We start from the raw sequence: 19848 nt of genomic DNA, 5'->3' as shown, positions 1-19848 counted from the left end.
GTAGATTTCTCTCACTTCCTGTTGTCTTACCCTGTCCTTGTCATAAGAAGTTTTTATTCATTAGTTGCACCTTTGCAGTTATCTGATATGTTGCAAAGAAAGAACGCAAAAAGTGTGGGTTGTTAGAACAGGGAGGGTTTCTTATACAAAATTATCATTGTTATGACTCTATTCCATTGATGCACATTATAACCCCTGTTCTTAACTATGAGTTATTTGTAAGTCGAATGTCTGTAACTTGTGGACTGCCTGTAGTTCCATTCGGAATAAGTTTTATGTTGGCATGCTAAAAGAGCCAGCCATATACCAAAAATTCTGAGTTACACCCTTACGTTGAGAAAGATAGTTCTACTGTATGGTCAATTCCTTGAAGATACTTAGAATGTATTAACATTTCTCAACCTGGGGGTCGGGATCCCAGGGGGAGTCACGAGGGGGGTCAGAGGGGTCACCAAAGACCACCAGAAAACAGTATTTTCTGTTGTGGCTGAAAATGTGGATTTATTTATTTATTTGCAGCATTTATATGTCACCCTTCTCACCCCGAAGCGGACTCAGAGCAGCTCACAATATATATTTTCATACAATATATTATATTATTAGCATAGTACAATATATTATATATTATATATTGCACTATATCATTATATTGTAATATTGTTAGTAATATTACATGTAATGTAAATATATAATTGTAATTATAATATTATAATATTATTACTAGTATTATATTGTATTACATTATAATATTATAAATATTATATGTATATACATTATACTATATTATATTATTAGTAAAGACAAGATGGAAATGTCTTCTGCTCCCCTCTGTCTTCACTCTGGCCAGAGCAGCCATTGGTGCCACAGGGGGGAAGGGCCTCCCAACTGATGATATAGGCAGGAAACAAGGTGGAAGTGTCCCCTGCTCCCATCTCTTTGCTCTGGCCAGAGCAGTAGTTGGTGATTAAGTTCATCTCACCCCATGTTGGTTTGACTCTTGCCCGTTTTGGGCAAGAATGATCTTTGCCTAGTTAAAAGGCATTCAGTGGATGAGTCCAGGGCAGGGGTCCTCAAACATTTTAAACAGAGGGCCAGGTCACAGCCCCTCAAACTGTTGGAGGGCCGGATTATAATTTGAAAAAAAGCATGAATGAATTCCTATGCACACTGCACATATCTTATTTGTAGTGCAAAAACACTTAAAAACAATATAATAATTAAAATGAAGAACAATTTTAACAAATATAAACTTATTAGTATTTCAATGGGAACTGTGGGCTTGCTTTTGGCTGATGAGATAGAATTGTTGTTGTGTGCTTTCAAATTGTTTCAGACTTAGATTGACCCTGAATGAGGGTCGAGTAAATGACCTTGGAGGGCCTTATCCGGCCCCTGGGCCATAGTTTGAGGACCCCTGGTCCAGGGGGTTGCAAACGCCTGAACAGTGAGCACTCAAAGATTACATCTCCCTTATACATGGTATCTTCCAGACCAGTTTGTAAGAAGTTTTTCCCCCACACATACTCTGATGTTTGCCCTTTTACAGGTGTCTTGGTTCTTTAATCCAGCAAGAAGTGAAATAACAAGCCTTGACAGTGGAAACATAGATGATATATTAAGTAAGTACTCAAGGACATGATCTCTTCAAGTAGTTTATTACATGCATTCTGAGGTTGGTTTTAACTTGACTTTGAGAATCAAAAGTAGTCTTAAAATAAAGAATTTATTTTAGAATACATTCTTTTGAATAATTCGAAGGTACCCATGCCATACTTAAAATTGAGCTCAGCTATATTTGGAACTCAAGTCATTCTTGGAGAAGATGAGGGAACCTTTCATAACGTAGATTCCAAACTAAAAGCATTTTATTAAGTTTTGTTTTAGCATCAGTAAACTGAAGGATGAATACATTGATTATTATGACAAACTTGTATAATTGATTATGAGTCTAAAGTGCAAATTAATCTGTATTAAACCCATTGTTAGTTTGGAGGGAGAAGAGAGAAAGCATATTAATTCAAAACTTAATTTTATTATGCATATATTTGCATCTAATATCTCAAAGTGAAGTGGTGATAGTGCAATGCGCAAAGATCTTAGTACTGTCTTGGTGCTTGCAAAAGAAGATGAAAGTAAAAATATCTGTGTTACAAAGGGTGTGGCAATAAGATTGCTTCTAGAGCACTTGAAGTGTTTTGTGTCCGTGATCTCAGGCCTAATAACTATAAAGTTACTATTAAATCAAGGGGTCCAGTATCGCTGGGTAGTTCTTTTAAACTGTTATCAGTCTAGCAGGGAGATGGGCCCTTTGATCTTGTGTTACAGTTCCCTTCACCTCTAGCTAATATCCATGCTGACTGAAGATGATGTGGATTGAGGTTTAATATGACATGAAGGGCCCCAGTTTTTCTTCTATATTAGCCAAACCACTTGATTAAGTCTGTGGCTGAGATGGGATTTGTACTAAGGAGTCCTGGTTCAGCTGTATTTCATTTTATTTTTTATTGTTTGTCCTATCCTTTTGTAAAACTGGGGTCCAAGATGTCTTTACAAAATGAAAAGGAATAAAGTTTAAAAAATATCTAAGTAATTAAGTCTCTTAGTCTTTGTAGCAGCTGAAGAAATTGCAGCGACATGCTGAAAAGGAGAATACTGGGAAAGTAGCATAGTGTCCACAAATAAGTGGATTAGCTCAATAACAATAGAAGAACATTTGGGCCAAGTGGACCCATTGCATTAGGCATGCTGTTATTTAAAGACTTTCACTGATCATTGATCAGACTTCTGCATTTCAAGAGCATTCACCCTTCAATGAATGGTATTTGCACCGACCAGTGAAAAACACTGCTGAGTGCCTTATCTGCACAGATCAATGTGCTGCAGAAAAAACTGACTGAGTGACATCTTAATTATGATAACACGGAAAGCCTTTTTAGAATGAAGATAAATAGAGAGAAAAGCTAACTTAGTAAACCAGTTTGGGTAAATCTTTATGAATTGTGACAGGCCCAAATCTTCTCTCTTGCCTTTTTTAAAGCTGTACTGTCAAGATAGTTGCTCCCTCTTCTTTTTTTTTTACCTGCACTGATTTTGTTGCCTATATATTCCTTGCTTGGCTTTGTGCTGTCAAAACAATTTTTTTTCTTTTTCCCCCCTTCAGACAATGCAGATGTTGCTTTAGTGAATTTTTATGCTGATTGGTAAGTGCTTATACTTTTTCAAACTAATCCATTGTAGTAGTAGTAGTAGTAATAATAATAATAATAATAATAATAATAATAATAATAATAAAGTGAAGAGAGGGGCCATGAAGACAGTTCCATCTTGCCTCGAGTGTCATCAGTTGGGAGCCCCCCCCCCCCCCAGCACCAATTGCTGCTCTGAAATCAGAGTGAAGAGAGGGGCCAGGAAGGCAGTTCCATCTTGTCTCCTGCACTATGCTTACCAGGACTTTGAGATCTTCCGGGGAGACCCTGCTCTCGATCCCGCCTGCTTCTCAGACTCGGCTGGCGGGGACGAGAGATAGGGCCTTCTCGGTGGTGGCTCCTCGGCTGTGGAACACCCTTCCTACCGACATTAGACTAGCACTATCTCTAATGGTATTCCGCAAAAAAGTGAAGACCTGGCTGTTTGAGCAGGCGTTCGAATAATTAGTGCAATGATTGGTTAATGAACACTGGAATGGAACAATGGATGACGAATCTGGAACATGTTTTTGATGACGAGACGACAGTGAATGGGTATTGTAGTAACTGTTTATTAATTATTAGGTTGTTACTGTTTCTACACTGTAGCACTGAATTTTTGCTGTTTGTATTTGTTGTGAACCGCTGTGAGTCGCCTTCGGGCTGAGAACAGCGGTATATAAGTAAGGTAAATAAATAAATACTAATAATATTATGATATTATAATTATATATTTTATTACATGTAATATTACTAATAATATTACAGTATAATGTTATAGTACAATATAATAATATATAATATTAATATTGTACTTAATAATGGTAATAATATAATATATTGTATTTTCATTTTACTTGTAAGCCGCTCTGAGTCCCCTTTGGCGTGAGAAGGGCGGCATATAAACGTCATAAATAAATAATAAAACTTTGTTTATATTCTGTCCTATCTCCCAGGAGGGACTTAAGGTGGATTTCAAACAGAAAAGGCCAACATTTATTGCCCAAACACAACAACAATACACCCATAGTAACGAAATTTAGCAACCCAACATATAAAAACAATTTATGACTTAACAACTAAAAGTAAAATTTAAAAAACTGCAACTTGTTATATTAGACTTAAGACAAAACATCAAACATTGAGCAAAGGCATCAATTTCCCAGTTCTTTGGGAGCAAATAGATTTTTAATTGCTCAAGATATCTATTGAGCTGGTGGGGCGAACAGGGCATGGATATGGATGGTAGTTATTATTCAGTGGTATAATGGTAGTATAACCAACCAGTAATCCTCCTCCTCCTCCTCCTTATAAGCCAGTGAGCAAAGGTACATCTTCAGCTGTTTCTTGAAGACGGGGAGGAAGGGAGCTATCTTTAACTCCTTAACAAGGGAGTTCCAGAGGTGTGGGCCAGCCATGGAGAAGACTCTTACTCTCGTGTAACTTTTTTTTAGTGTAACTTGTTGTTTTTAACCCTTTAAAATTGTAGAAAAAACAACAACACAAGATATAATATATTGAAAATTATATTTCAGATGCATTTTCTCAAATTCTGGTATAAAACCATTCACTATACTTTGTTCATATTGCCAAATGATATCTCATTCTACAAGATTAAAGACTCCAAAGATCTGTATACTTCTTGGGGCTCCTCTCCTGCTCCTCACTGAAGGGGGAAACTTAATAATTATTTTTACCTTGCATTCACATATGCCCAACCTAGCTCATTCTTTACTTTCTTCCACAGAGAAATCTGTTTTCTCACATGTTGTAGAATTTTATTGTACCTAATACATCACCTGCATAGAGTGAGTTTTTGTTTTCAACTAGTTCTTTTTTTAGTAAATTCTGCTTACTTGATGTTTTCCCTTTCAACAGGTGTCGATTCAGTCAAATGCTGCATCCTATTTTTGAGGAAGCTTCTAATGTTATTAATGAAGACTTTCCAAATAAGAATCAAGTTGTATTTGCCAGAGTAGATTGTGATCAGCACTGTGAGTAATTCATTTTATGAATACTTTATTTTATGTTACTGTTTTAAATATAGCTGAACAAATTAAAGTATCAAAGTGTCTTTAGAGCAATGATATTTGACCAAGGGAAGTAATACTGATAAAGTGGTTATACTTTTCTTTAAAAAAAGAGGAAGGTTTTAATATGTACATTGTTTCCTATTGAAGGAAGGTATTTTAAAACCTAGTTGTGAGGTAGATAATTCCTTCTGATTTTTCCCCAAAATTGAAACTGAAGTCTGCAAGAAAAATCTTTTTTTTGATACATTAGGTAACGAATCAGTTGTACTTTTCCATGATATCAAATATGTATTGTCGAAGGCCATGTCAGACTACACAGAGAAGCCATTGAAATCCACAAGCATGTGGACAATTTCAACAGAAAGGAGGAAACCATGAAAATGAACAAAATCAGACTACCAGTATTAAAAAAAACTCTAAAATTACAACAGCAAAACAATAGAGAAGAAACAATCTGAGACATCTAATCACCTCTCAATGAAAAAGTGCACCAGGCACGGTCAGGCCATCAAATGCTAATCAAGATGGTCAGTTGAAACATTCACACCTAGCTCCAGCAGACAAGAGTCCTTGGTCCCACCCCGGTCATTCCACAGATATATAAACCCTTTTTTCCAGTTCCAACAGACTTCACTACCTCTGAGGATGCTTGCCATAGATGCCGGCGAAACATCAGGAGCGAATGCCTCTAGAACATGGCCATATAGCCGAAAAAACCTACAACAACCCATATCAAATACACTTCTTACAGCCAACTTACAAATGACTCATAGTTAAGAACAGGAATGAGCCAACAGGAAGTGTGAGAAATCTATCGCTAGGAAGGGAAATTCACCCCTGAAAGAATTAGCACAGGGAAAGGTGTCACCAATCCTTGTTTCCACAACAAACCATTTTTTTTTCAAAATCCAATTATCACAGGGAGGGAAAGTAAGGCGAAATCTTCTGAGTAGGGTCACAGACAGCAAAACAAACTCCGCAGGGGTGTTAACTTCCCTATGCTATCCAAAGCTAAAATACACCATATATATTTTTAAAATGTACCTGTTCTGACTTACATACACATTCAGTTTAAGAACAAACCTACGGAACCTATCTTGTTCATAACTTGGGGACTGCCTGTACCTAGTTTTATAGCATGGTTTGGGGATATTTAAGAGCAGTTGAATCTATACCATAGAATACTTTCATTTTACAAGCAGTCTGTTAAAACTACTGGAAATGCCATCAGAAGTATCAGAAAACAGCCTGGATTAAACTGTATTTTGTAGTGGACCATACAAATCAGTCCCCACCATGCAGAGGTTACCTCCTGAAAGTTCCTACTTTGATGTCTTGATCTTGACAGTTAAATGGAATTAGCACTGGTTTTGCCATGTTTGCGGGCTGAGAGTGAAGTGTTGGCATGTTGAGAACATCAAATTATCTCTCTCCTTTGTTTCTAAATTGTTTTGCTCTTTTTTTCTGGTATTGGGATGGGATTTATTCTTACATTATCTTTATAGTTCCGAGGTTGTAGTTCAAGTGAACTCCAGGCTCTGATACCCAGGCAATGACTGTGATCAAGAGGGAATTTTCAAAGGGAAAACTCGTGTGCCACACTTGGAATTACTGTTAGATTTGACCATGATGATACATGCTATAGTTAAATTTTATTTGGAATAATGTAAGTTCTGTTTGGGGATGCTTTGGGAAACTGTTCAGAATGCTGCAGCCATAGTCTTGTTACAGGGATCATGTGGATCCCTTTTTAGAGAAGCTTAGCTACCCGTCTTTTTCTAGGCAAGCCATCCGTCTTTGATTCTAAGACGCACATTATATTAGTAAAGTAAAGATTTCCCCTTGACATTAAGTCTAGTTATGTCTGACTCTGAACTTGTTGAACTTGAAGGTCGGCAGTTCAAGTCCGGGGAGTGGGGTGAGGTCCCACTGTTAGCCCTGTAGACGTGTGGAGCCAATTGTAGAGGACGCTAGCCAATTGTACAGGTGCAAACCCAACAAAAGGCAGGGTATAGGGATTTTAACTTTAAAGATCCCACCCGCTGTCACCAATTGCACAGGACGCACGCACCAATTATACAGGTGTGGATGATTATGGAGGGAATTATTCTCCGGCCACTGTTGATAAGAATATGTTATAGAGGAGGCCAATTGTTATTTGAAATATAATGGAAATATGGAGAAAGCATAAAGCTCAACTAATTAATAAGAATTTGGTCACAATACCAATAATAATGGAAAAAGATTTCCCAAAGGAACGTAGGATAAAGAATTAGAATAAAGGGAAGCCATGTTCAGTGCCACTGTCGAACATTTGTTCAAACAAAACTCCATGTTGATATCAGTGCTAAAGATTCGGACAGTGTTAGTCGGAGACTGGATTTCAGTTTTGGTTTTCCCATACAACTGCAGGTCATCCATGTACAGCAGATGTGAAATTTTGTGAGATTTGATAGCCGAGGTTTGTTTTTTTGTAAGATTGTTGACAGAGGGATCATGACAATGATGAAAATCAGTGGGGACAATTAGTCTCCCTGAAAAATATTGACGTCTGTATTTTTGTTATTATTATTAATAATAGCAATAATAATAACTCACATTTGCATGTTTTTGAACTGCTAGGTTAGCAGAAGCTGGGGCTAACAGCGGGAGCTCACCCTGCTCCCCAGATTTGAACCGCTGACCATTTGGTCCCCAAGTTCAGGGGCTCAGCGATTTAACCTGCTGTGCCACCAGGGGCTCCTGCACACAATATTACCAACAGGAAAAAATACTTTATATATACTCTTAATTCTAAGATGTACCCCATTTCTATGGGGAAAATGTGAGTCTTAGAATGAAAGAAAAACAGTTACTCAAATATTTGTGACATATAAAGCTCTGTATTTCTTGAAAGCAAGTTATTTGGGAAACTACTTTCTTCTATATAAGCCTGTGTAGATTTTAGTATCTTCAATAGAGGGTTTTATTGCTCTCATCAACATTGAGGCACTTCTTAAGCGACATGAGAAAAATTTCTTGGTGGCCTCTTTCAGGTTCTGCTACTTATTATACTTTCTACTGTCCTTCCACTGGCAGGCAAATATATATTTTATTCAGGTAGGTAAGATGGCCTAAAGGGGTTCTGACAGTTGTCTGTATCGTTAATTGTTGTTTTTAATTGGTAATTGTATCTTTTGTGTGGTTTCATAAAATGTCTTGTTAAAAATAAAATCTTAATAATGATTCTCGTAAAAAAAATAATTTATGTTGGATTATTGCTGAGTGCCTTGAGTGCCACTTTGTTAGAAAGGAAGGATATTAATAAAATACAACATTAAATATTAACATTAAAATAAACAAAATGCTCTAGGCATATGGAAGCTCATGCACATATATAGAGGGGTTTACTGGATTTCAGACTGAATATACAGTATAGCTCAAAACGTACCCTCACCTCTTTACTCCCTGATTTTGCTTCTTTCTCTGTAAATCCAATTGTCATTCTTCAATGTGGCAGCTCTATCTGTTTCAAAGAGCAGCAATTTTGATATGAATGGGAATGTCTAAGAATATTTTAAGCATGAACTATAACATATATTGATGAATAAAACAGCCATAACTTTGCTCTGTTTGCTTTTCTATATTTTCAATTTTAAAAGTATATTAAAGTAGTTCTGATTGTGTTAGCTCTAGTTGTATCAAGTGTCAGGGTTTAATGAAACTATTTAAAATGTTCTCTATTTGATTTGTGAATGAATTCAAACAGCATTTCATGTCCTTGCATTTTTTATATTTTGTGAAAGAGAAGTACACAGTGTTTATGTACTCCTACCGACTACTGACTATTCTTTACCAATATTGGACCTCATTTTTGGTGTTTCCATATAGTTTGTGAATGTGATATATTTTGTGGGAAAATGTAATGTTGAACTGCCTACTAGAATACAGCTAAATTTCTGCACATTTTATCATGGGGAATGTTGCAGCTTGTACCTGGATATAACATTAGGAGTTTTGAGCAAATTTTCCTATGTGGATTTCCTTGACAAAATTATGCTTGGTTTACCCTCACATGCCCCAGGTTATCCTATTGTTTGGTAATACCAGCAATCAAGATTTTCCATAAGGAGACAAAATCCGGCAGTTATACAGATCTGTGGTCATTTGTGGTTATGTTTAGTGCCTCGACATTGATCTGGCACTTCCTTGCAAAACTCTTCTAATCCAGTAAACATTCCTATTATAGATTAAAAGCTATTATAACATTTTACCCAAGTACAGTATACTATCAGTTAACCAGCACCCATGGAGATTGGTAGATGCTAGATAAATCTAGTTTCTGGTTGCTTGAAAGTTACTGCTAAAAATTGGTCTCACTAATACTGTACCCCATACTGTACTGTACCGTAAACTCTCTATTGACTTAAAATGAATACTGAAATCAAGGCTCCAGACTCTTGGAAGTATTATTATTATTATTATTATTATTATTAATAATAATAATAATACCAATAATAAACTCTATTTATATCCCGCCTCCATCTCCCCCAAGGGGACTCGGGGCGGCTTACATAAGGCCACACCCATCAATACAATAAACACAATATAAACACGAAAACACAACAGAAAATCAGGAAGTAAATTACATAAAATGCAAAACCAATATCAATAAGCAACACAGCAGCATAAAATCAAATATTAAAACACAAATGATCACACTGGTCAGATAAAATTATTGTCTTCAAAAAGGCTTTATCAGTATATACAGTGAGATCTTTCAAGACAAGCTGTGTTTGTTTCTTTTTTTTCTCATCTATACAACATATTAAGTTGTTTTTGTTTCATCTCTCTCTCTCTTTACCTTTACCCTAGCTGTCTCTTGTCTTGTGTCATATACCTAGCACAGGAAAATGATATAAGCTGTTCTTTAACTGTCATAGAATCATAGAGTTGGAAGAGACATGGTGGGCCATCCAATCCAACCCCCTGCCAAGGAGCAGGAAAATCACACCTCAAACAGATGGCCATTCAGTGTCTGTTTAAAAGCCTCCAAAGAAGGAGACTCCACCACACTCCAGGGCAGAGAGTTCCACTGCTGAACAGCTCTCACAATGAGGGAGTTCTTCCTAATGTTCAGGTGGAATCTCCTTTCCTGCAGCTTGAAGCTATTGTTTTGCATCCTATTCTCTAGGGCAGCAGACAACAAGCTTGCTCCCTCCTCCCCAGGCATGTAGCCGGGGGGGGGGGGGGGCTTGAGGGGCTTCAGCCCCCCTCCCCCGAAATTCTCATGGTGGTTTGCTAAAAGGCCTTACTGGCTCATTATTTAAACTGTTATGTTTATTCATATCATGATCTGATCACCATACTCAATATATCCCATATGCATGGGGGTATTGGGGACTCAGCCCCCCCACCCGAAACAAACTCAGCCTCCCCCCCCCCAATCGAAATCCTGGCTATGGGCCTGCGTCCTCCCTGTGACTTCCTCTCACATATTTATATATGGCCATCATGTCTCCTCTCAGCCTTCTCTTCTGAAGGCTAAGCCCAGCTTTTGAAGTCGCTTTTCTTAGGGCTTGTTCTCCTGACCTTTGGTCATTTTATTCACCCTCCTCTGGACACATTCCAGCAGAGGAAAATGATATCTTATGTCTTAGATATAATTTTGTTCTTTTCATTATGTTTAGTTTAACCTGTTTGATACATCTCTTTGAAGCATAGTTACTGACTTGAGAGACCTTAAAATAGTTATTGCTGCCTAAGAGAAGCTTTAAAGAAAATGTGAGACAGATGAAATTAGGAATGTCAGCAATTTAGGAATGTCAGCAATTTAAAAATGTTGATGATTACCCACTAATGAAGCTAATTTTTCCAATAAACTAAAGTGGTAAATTACTCCAGTCAAAAACCAATTACAGTAGTAGCACAAGGTTCTTGAAGTGAAGACAAGTATGTTATTAAAAGTGTGACTATTTAGAATGTTCTCATTTGTGAAATAGCCAGAAGCAGTGAGATTCTCTGCCTGTACTTCTGATCAGGGGTTTGACACCTAACTTTTGGAGCACATAATGCTGTATTTGGTAACTGTCATTTTGGTACACTTAGAAAAAATGTTTCTAATATTAATGTATTGTCGAAGGCTTTCATGGCTGGAATCACTAGGTTCTTGTGGGTTTTTTCGGGCTATAGAGCCATGTTCTAGAGGCATTCTCCTGACGTTTCGCCTGCATCTATGGCAAGCATCTATGACCTCACACCTCTGAGGATGCTTGCCATAGATGCAGGCGAAACGTCAGGAGAAATGCCTCTAGAACATGGCTCTATAGCCCGAAAAAACCCACAAGAACCTAGTTTCTAATATTAACATTGTGGCTAGACCCAATAATGTATTTGATAATGGTTACACATCAAAAACACAACATTGTACTAAGATCTATTTATAATACACCAGTATAGTTATGCAGAATGATATATGGGGTTTAAAATGAAAAAAAAATGTATAGATACATTATTTAGGATTCTGCTAGACCCATATTCAATAAACACATGGGATTACAAGAACAACTTCATTTACTTCCATGGAGATATTGTTTAATATATGGACTAAGGAGAATGATACCAAACATCTCACTAAGGGGAGCGGCGTGCACTTTCCCCTCCTCCCTCGCCCCATATAGTAATGGGAAAATAATAGCATAATTTGCAGAGGAGACTGTTTTACTATGTATTTTCTAAGTGAGCTACATAATCTTAAATGGCACATATATGTTTATGTGGAATGATTGCTAATGATAGACACTTCAGTTTTCCTATCTTTCAAATGCTTTCAAATTGCTTTTCAGCTGATATTGCTCAAAGGTACAGAATAAGCAAATATCCAACCCTAAAATTGTTCCGAAATGGAATGATGATGAAGAGGGAATATCGGGGCCAGAGATCAGTGACAGCAATAGCAGATTACATCCGACAACAGAAAAGTAATCCCATTCAAGAAGTGCTAAACTTGGAAGAAATTAACTCTCTTGATGTGAGTCTCCCTCTGTGTGCATGTATTTGTGGTATGTTGAAATGGCTATGCATATTATTGAAATGTATATTGTCCACTTATGACATTTCTTATTAGTGTAAGTGATCCTTCATATTTGCATCTGATATTGCAACAAAAAGAAAACGTTCACAAAAATTGTAGCACTGTAAAATTGAGTGTGTAAATATAATGCCTATTCCTCTGTATCTTCAGATACTTCATTTTTTAAAAATTGAATACCCCAGGTATTGAAGTAAATGTGTTCTAGGGTACTGTTGCATCAACCAAAAATGGTACTGGAGTAGGAGTAATATGGAAATAGTAGGGGAAGAATACTATATCACAAAAAAGGAGAGCTGAACGATATGCATATACGAAATGTATATGTAAGCCTTGCAAAAGTGAACAAACACACTTTTAAAGACCACTTAAAAGTTTATTCCAAATATCTCCAGAGATATTTTTTTTCTTTCACCAGCGTCCACTTTTCTTATGATTACCATTTTGGTAATCTATGCTTTTTAAAACATGCTGCAGGCAGACCTATCTGCTCTTCCTTTTTCTCGCTATTGATATCAGAGATTCTGGAGGCAGCTATTGTTTACATTGCCTTCTATAGGCACATGCATCCAGTTGCAGTAGAATCACCTGGAGTAGAATCCCATTCTTTTCCAGCTCAAGCTTTATTGCATTGTTTACTACAGAAATACTGTTACCAAATATCTATTTTTTTCAACCATCCTTCACCATCCTCCCAATAACAATGCTGCTGAAAAGTTCTGCTTGACAGAGGATAAGGCAGAAAGAACAGTACAAAAAGATTTTGTAAAAAGAGCTTTACTGTCATAGAATTACAGTTGGACAGACTAGAAGTGCACCTTCTTCGGCGGCAGAGGCAGGAAAGACTCGCGAGGGAGAAGGGAAAGGTGCATGCCTTTCTCTCCTCCCATGCCCCGTGTGAGCCTTCCTCAGCAGCGGTGGTAAAGGCGCGCACAGGGCATAGGAGGAGAGAAAGGCGCGCACCTTTACCTTCTCCCTCACGCGTCTTTCCTGCCTCCGCCGCTGAAGAAGGTGCACGCGCGACAAGAGAGGAAGGGGAGCGGTGCGCACTTTCCCTTCGCCCCATGCGTGGCTTTTCTGCTTCCTCCCGCCGCTGCTCCCGCTACCGCGGCCGCGCATGGGACAAGGAAGAAGGAGAGCAAGCCTGCGGAAAAGCCTGCCGCAGGGGCTCCCCCCTCCTCTGCCACTGCTGAGGAAAACTCATGCTCCACAGGGGGGGGGGGGGAGGGAATGACAAAAAGACTGGGTGGCCATCTGTCAGATTGACGAGTAGCGGCTGCATTTCTCACCCTCGGCTTATACTCAAGTTAGTAAGGTTTCCCAGTTTTTTGTGGTAAAATTAGGTGCCTCAGCTTATATTCGGGTCGGCTTATACTCGAGTATATACGGTAGTTAGCTGAGATATGCCTTGTGCTTTTCAATATCTCAAGGGCTGTAGTATAAATTGAAATGGCTTGTTATTTTTTTTCAACAGCTCAGTGCTTTATTTTGTTTTGTGTTACAGCGCAGCAAAAGAAACATTATTGGATATTTTGAACAAAAGGACTCTGATAACTACAGGATATTTGAAAGAGTAGCAAATATTTTGCATGACGACTGTGTCTTCCTTGCTGCCTTTGGGTAAGATTTTTCCCCCCTTAACATTACAAAAATCCTGTGAGGTATGTTATAAGTTGATGTATTAACTACCAGATATCAACTTTTGATCAATGGATTTGACATTTATGAATATATGATTTACATAATGTCTTGTTTCAGATACCTTTTCCTGAGAAATCTTATTATCTGGGCTGTAAAATATTATGCAGGACTACTTGCCTATAAAGCCTGTGCCTAGAGACATTTCCCTCATATTTACAGGGAGTGCAGGGAGCGCACAACGCCCTCGTTACGCCAGCTCCACTGGCTGCCTATCAGCTTCCGAGCACAATTCTAAGTGCTGGCTTTGACCTATAAAGCCCTGAATGGTTCTGGCCCATTTTACTTGTCCGAACGTATCTCCTGCTACGATCCACCTAGGGCCCTAAAATCATCTGGGGAGACCCTGCTCATTGTTTCCCCATTGTTGCAATTGTGTCTGGTGGGGACAAGACACAGGGCCTTTTCTGAGTTGGCCCCCCTTGCTATGGAATTCCCTCCCGAGTGAAATTAGATCCGCTGCATCCCTATTGACCTTCTGGAAACAAGTAAAATCCTGGCTATGGGATCAGGCCTTTGTAGATTAGGCTGAATAGCTGTTGGGTTGACTTATATAGAACTGATGGACTGCCCCTTGGATGAGGATTTAAACCGGTGGCCGCTGATTGATTGTTTTTATACTGTTTTTATACTGTTTATACTGTTTTATATTGTTATTATATTGCCGTTAAATTGTGTATCGATGTTTTTGATGTGGGCGCCATGGGGTGACAATTTGTTAGCCGTCCTGAGTCCCTCTGCGGAGGTTGAGATAGGACGGGATATAAAAGCCCTAAATAAATAAATAAATAAATAAATAAATAAACCTTCAGTTATATCATCATCACACTCACTCATATAGTAACGGGAAAATAACAGCATCATTTGCAGAGGAGACTGTTTTACTATGTTTTTTCTAAGTGAGCTACATAATCTTAAATGCCACATATCTGCCTTAGGTCTGTATCTAAAGCAGAGCGATTTAGTGGAGACAACATAATCTACAAGCCACCTGGGGTAAGTTGAAATATCTTTTTTCCTTATTTGACATTTTATTTATTTATTTAGGGCATTTGTGCCCCGTCCTTCTCACCCCTGGAGGGGGACCTAGGACGGCTTACAGCAGTTGCTGCCTCAAATCCTTGAGGGTACTTATGGCTTCATAATCTTTTGTTATGTCCCTCCGTGTTGATTCTGGCTAATGGCAGCTCTATCACGGGTATTCCTGATAAGATTTGTTAAGAGGAAGCTTGCTATTACCTTCACCTGATGCTCAGAGAATATGACTTATGCAAAGTCATCAGTGGGTTCCATGGCTGAGTGAAAATTTAAAATCTCTAGCACTGATCTCAAGGCAGTACACAATGCTTGTTTTTATTAATAATCCTAGCGATTGGCAATACCAAAAGGATGACTGTCTGTTCCCAGATAGAATGGAGATATTGGGGATTGAAACTGGGACTTTCTACATAAAAATCATGTTTTCCATCACTAAGGATGTTTACATCTCAGCAATGTGCACATTAAACAGTCAGTGTAGAATCTTGAGGTTAAATTCAGGGTTGCATGAATGGACTTATTCCTGTGCTATGGTATTATTTCCCCTCTTTCCTCCTTGCAGTTTCTTTGTCCACCTGACAAAGAAGAGCTTCCCAACCCTCTGGGGCAGTCGGAAACAGCATGCGGAGAGTTGAAGGGAGAAACTGGTTCTGGCCCTCTTCTACTGTCAAAAGCCATTCCATTGGCAGAAGGGCTAATTGGATACCACCCTTGGTGCTATATGGATTTAGCAGTCAAATTGCAAAAAAAAAAAAAAAGCACTCCCCAGCATAATAGATTATGCATGAATTATAGAATCTCTAATCAAGAAAGAGAGGTGGCTTGAATAAGTGGTGAACTTTGGTGTGTTATGTATTGTGAAATTTTGTGCTACTATAAAACACCATTGTACCACTCATATTTTATCTCAAAGATCCTTAGGACATTCCTTTTATTTAATTGTTTTAAAACATTCAAAATGGTTGTGTTGCAGAACTAATAAGCTTTACTAAATGCCTGCTAAGACTTGCCATATTTTGGATTCAAAACTTTGATATTGTATTTTGGCACAGCTGCATTAATATTACCTTTGGACTAAACCTGTGGTGACATCAAATGATATAACAGAACACATATATAGTACTTTTACTTACTTAGGCGATCCCTCGTTTTCCAAGGAGGATTGTCTTCCAATATTCTTGTGGGTCCATATGTGGCTGTGGAGCCCTCTTCTTGCTCTGTACCTTTGCAGAAGCATACGAGAAGCTCGGCCTGTCATTGAACATTGAAAAAACCAAGGTGCTGTTCCAGCAGACACCAGCCAACCCTTCTCCAATTCCAGTGATACAGCTTAATGGTGCAACATTAAAAAATGTTGATCATTTCCGCTACCTTGGCAGCCACCTCTCCACAAAAGTCAACATCGACACCGAAATACAACACCGCCTGAGCTCTGCAAGCGCAGCATTTTTCCAAATGAAGCAGAGAGTGTTTGAGGACCGGGACATCTGTAGGGATACCAAGGTGCTTGTCTATAGAGTTATTGTCCTCCCAACCCTGCTATATGCCTTTGAGACGTGGACTGTCTACAGACGTCATATGCAACTCCTGGAACGATTCCATCAGCACTGCCTCCGGAAAATCCTGCAAATCTCTTGGGAAGACAGGCGGACAAACGTCAGCATGCTGGAAGAAGCAAAGACCACCAGCATTGAAGCGATGGTCCTCCGCCACCAACTCCGCTGGACCGGCCACGTTGTCCAGATGTCCGACCACCGTCTCCCAAAGCAGTTGCTCTACTCCGAACTCAAGAATGGAAAACGGAATGTTGATGGACAGTAAAAGAGATTTAAAGATGGGCTCAAAGCCAACCTTAAAAACTCTGGCATAGACACTGAGAACTGGGAAGCCCTGGCCCTTGACCGCTCCAGCTGGAGGTCAGCTGTGACCAGCAGTGCTGCAGAATTTGAAGAGACACGAATGGAGGGCGAAAGGGAAAGGCGTGGCAAGAGGAAGGCGCGTCAAGCCAACCCCGACCGAGACCGCCTTCCACCTGGAAACAAATGCCCTCACTGCAGAAGAAGATGCAGATATATAGTATGGTCCTATGTCTACAGTGGAAAATGTTCCTACATTTACTGCTGAAACAGGAAACCTTGAGTAATTCCAAGCAGTATTGAAATTAGCAACTACTTCCAGAAGTTATCATAGAGTCATCTTGGATGCTAGGTCCTCCATGACAGCTCTGTTAACTACCATCAGAAGCATACAATGGAATCGCCTGGAGGACCTAGAAAATTTCTAGAAAGGACATATTTTGTCAACTGTGGTTAGGTGAAACTGCAGATACGAATCCTGCAGGTACAAGAATAATACTCTCCAGTGAGAGCTTTTCCTGCTATCATGTCTAGGCTTTGTCACCATATATTACAGCAGCCACCTGTTTTGAGTTTTCATGCTCCTTTCTCAGTGCCATTGACTGCTGAAGGAGAATATAGGAGTCATTGTAATTTAATCTGCTAGACACAGGGTTCTGTGAGATCCTGTTACAGAACTAATGTTTGACCTGGCTCTTGGTTGTATTTAAGTGCAACAAACTCTTCCTTTGTGTTTGTTTATGGATAATTTGAAAATTTCTTTTTAACAGGAAAACGCTCCCGATATGGTTTACTTGGGTTCAATGACAAATTTTGACTTGGCTTATGCATGGACTCAAGACAAATGTGTTCCTCTTGTTCGTGAAATTACATTTGAGAATGGAGAAGTAGGTGCCTGATTCTTCCATTTTTCTTCATTTTCATGTTTAAATGTTAATTCTTATCAAATCTAATGCATGCGGGTCACTGAAAACAGGTTGTTAAATGTCTAGTGATATTTCTTTGTTGTTTTTTAAAAAAATGATTTTTATTCAAACATACAAAGAAAAAACATACTTATAAAATACAACGGTGGAAAATGAAATTAAAACTATAATTAAAAAGCAATTTTCATTACATACAACAGTAACGAACACACCTTTATCTACAACATACACACATTCTATACAAACATATACTTAATTGATCTATAAACCTCCTGCTCATTGCCTGTTGATTTTAATTTTTTTATTTGTTTGTCCCTTTAAATATCACTTTATTTCTGCCTTTCACTTTTCATAACAATTTTCTATATCCGAAAACCAGGAATTGTCTCCATCTTTATTGTGTAAAAGTAGTAAATATATCCCAGGCTTTCTTTCTTGAATTTTGTCAAGGATTTCTCCTTAATCAATACTGTCAGTTTGTCTATCTCAGCGTATTATTATTATTATTATTATTATTATTATTATTATTATTATTATTTATACCCCGCTAATATCTCCCGAAGGATTCGGTGCGGCTTACAAAAGGCCAAGGCCCTCAATAAAACAACAGCATAACAAATACAACAATAAAACTCATAAAGCAAAACAATAAACATTAAAGCAATAACAATAAACATTAGAACAATAAATAACACCACGACACATTTAAAACTAAATTAGCTGAAATGTCTAGTGATTTTCTTAAATAAGAGGAGGAGGAAGTAACTGCACCATGTCTATGGACAAATTTTTTCCCTCCCATTCCAACACAATATTGATTCGCTGCTTGATTTTCAATTCAAAATCATGCATAGAAATAACTAGAAATGTACTTCTGACAGAAAAGGTTGCCAAGAATTGAAGGTAAAAATAAGGGACACTCAGGGAAGGGAGGGGCACTCCCCCTTTCCCTCCCTTCCCCCGCCTCCCAATCCGAACACTTCTCTGGTCCAGACGGAATTGTTTGTACAGGAAAAGCACAGACAAGTTCATTCCTAGTAGTGATAAATGCAATTATGACTGCATTACAACATGCAAATGATAGAAATCATTTTACTCCTTTGGGAAATGCTGTCATGGCAATTTTTGTTGAGCAACATTTGCCTAATAAGAAAAATAAAACTGAATACTTACTGCAACAATATTAAACTGCATATTAATTGCAGCATGTGTTAACTGTGTTGAATTTGCCTTTTGCTATGTGAAAGATGCGAGGTACTTTGGCCTCCTTTGGACTTCATGATTAATTTTCCGTGTACTTTTCCCACAACACAGTCAGACTCTAAGCCTTAGAAACCACCACTTATCATTATAACTGTGTGTAAAGTTTTGTAACTGCTCTTACTATTCTGTGCTCTTATTTACTTAACAGGTCATTCCAAATAGGCATTTTTCTTAGCAACATTTTTTCAGACTCTCTTCCTGTATCCATACAACTCTAAGAAAGTCCAGTATGTCTCCCTGCTGGAAATCTGGACCAGTGAAAGATAACTCTAGAGATTGTTTTTCATTTCTGACTAATTTTTTCTAATAAAGTACTCAAAAGGAATGTAGATGCGGTATGGCAGGATGGGAGAAGAGAAAGAGTCCTTCCTCTTATATTATAATTACTACTTTATTTGTCTACTTGAAACAGTAAAGAAGAACAGGTGCTCCCCCTACCCCCCCCCCCCAAGCCTCTGGGGCTATAAATAAATAAAAGCAGGTTTTTGCCTTCAAATACCATCTACAGACTGTGCAAGCTTTTTGACCATGTGTTTCCTTCTGCCATCATTGGAGGTTGCAACGACCAGCCCAATGCAACTTACTCTATATACCAGTTCCTAGAGAAGTGCACTTGGAAAGTACCAGACACAGGGCTTTTTCTATTTCTGCCCCTGCCTTATGGAATTCCTTGCCGCCCTATATGAGAGCCATGCGTGACTTAGGGCCTTTTACTCTAGCACTTATGACCTGGCTTTATACTAGAGCATTCGATCTCTGTTAATTTTTAAATTCTGTATG

At 38.4% G+C, this 19848-nt stretch overlaps 1 protein-coding gene across 1 annotated transcript in view; it reads left to right on the top strand.

The window, feature by feature from the left end:
- Positions 1-19848, top strand: part of ERP44 (endoplasmic reticulum protein 44) — a 45932-nt gene that overhangs the window by 14029 nt on the left and 12055 nt on the right. Inside the window, exons 2-8 of the mRNA XM_060781490.2 lie at positions 1547-1619; positions 3161-3200; positions 5064-5179; positions 12043-12227; positions 13792-13907; positions 14924-14981; positions 17650-17766. Coding sequence (XP_060637473.1) covers positions 1547-1619; positions 3161-3200; positions 5064-5179; positions 12043-12227; positions 13792-13907; positions 14924-14981; positions 17650-17766 — 705 coding nt within the window. The remainder of the gene's footprint in view (positions 1-1546; positions 1620-3160; positions 3201-5063; positions 5180-12042; positions 12228-13791; positions 13908-14923; positions 14982-17649; positions 17767-19848) is intronic.

Source organism: Anolis sagrei, chromosome 6, assembly GCF_037176765.1.
Source record: "Anolis sagrei isolate rAnoSag1 chromosome 6, rAnoSag1.mat, whole genome shotgun sequence".
NCBI classification, from domain to species: Eukaryota; Metazoa; Chordata; class Lepidosauria; order Squamata; family Dactyloidae; genus Anolis; species Anolis sagrei.
Note: the sequence above shows the minus strand (reverse complement) of the source record. Positions and strands in the feature narration are given on the sequence as shown.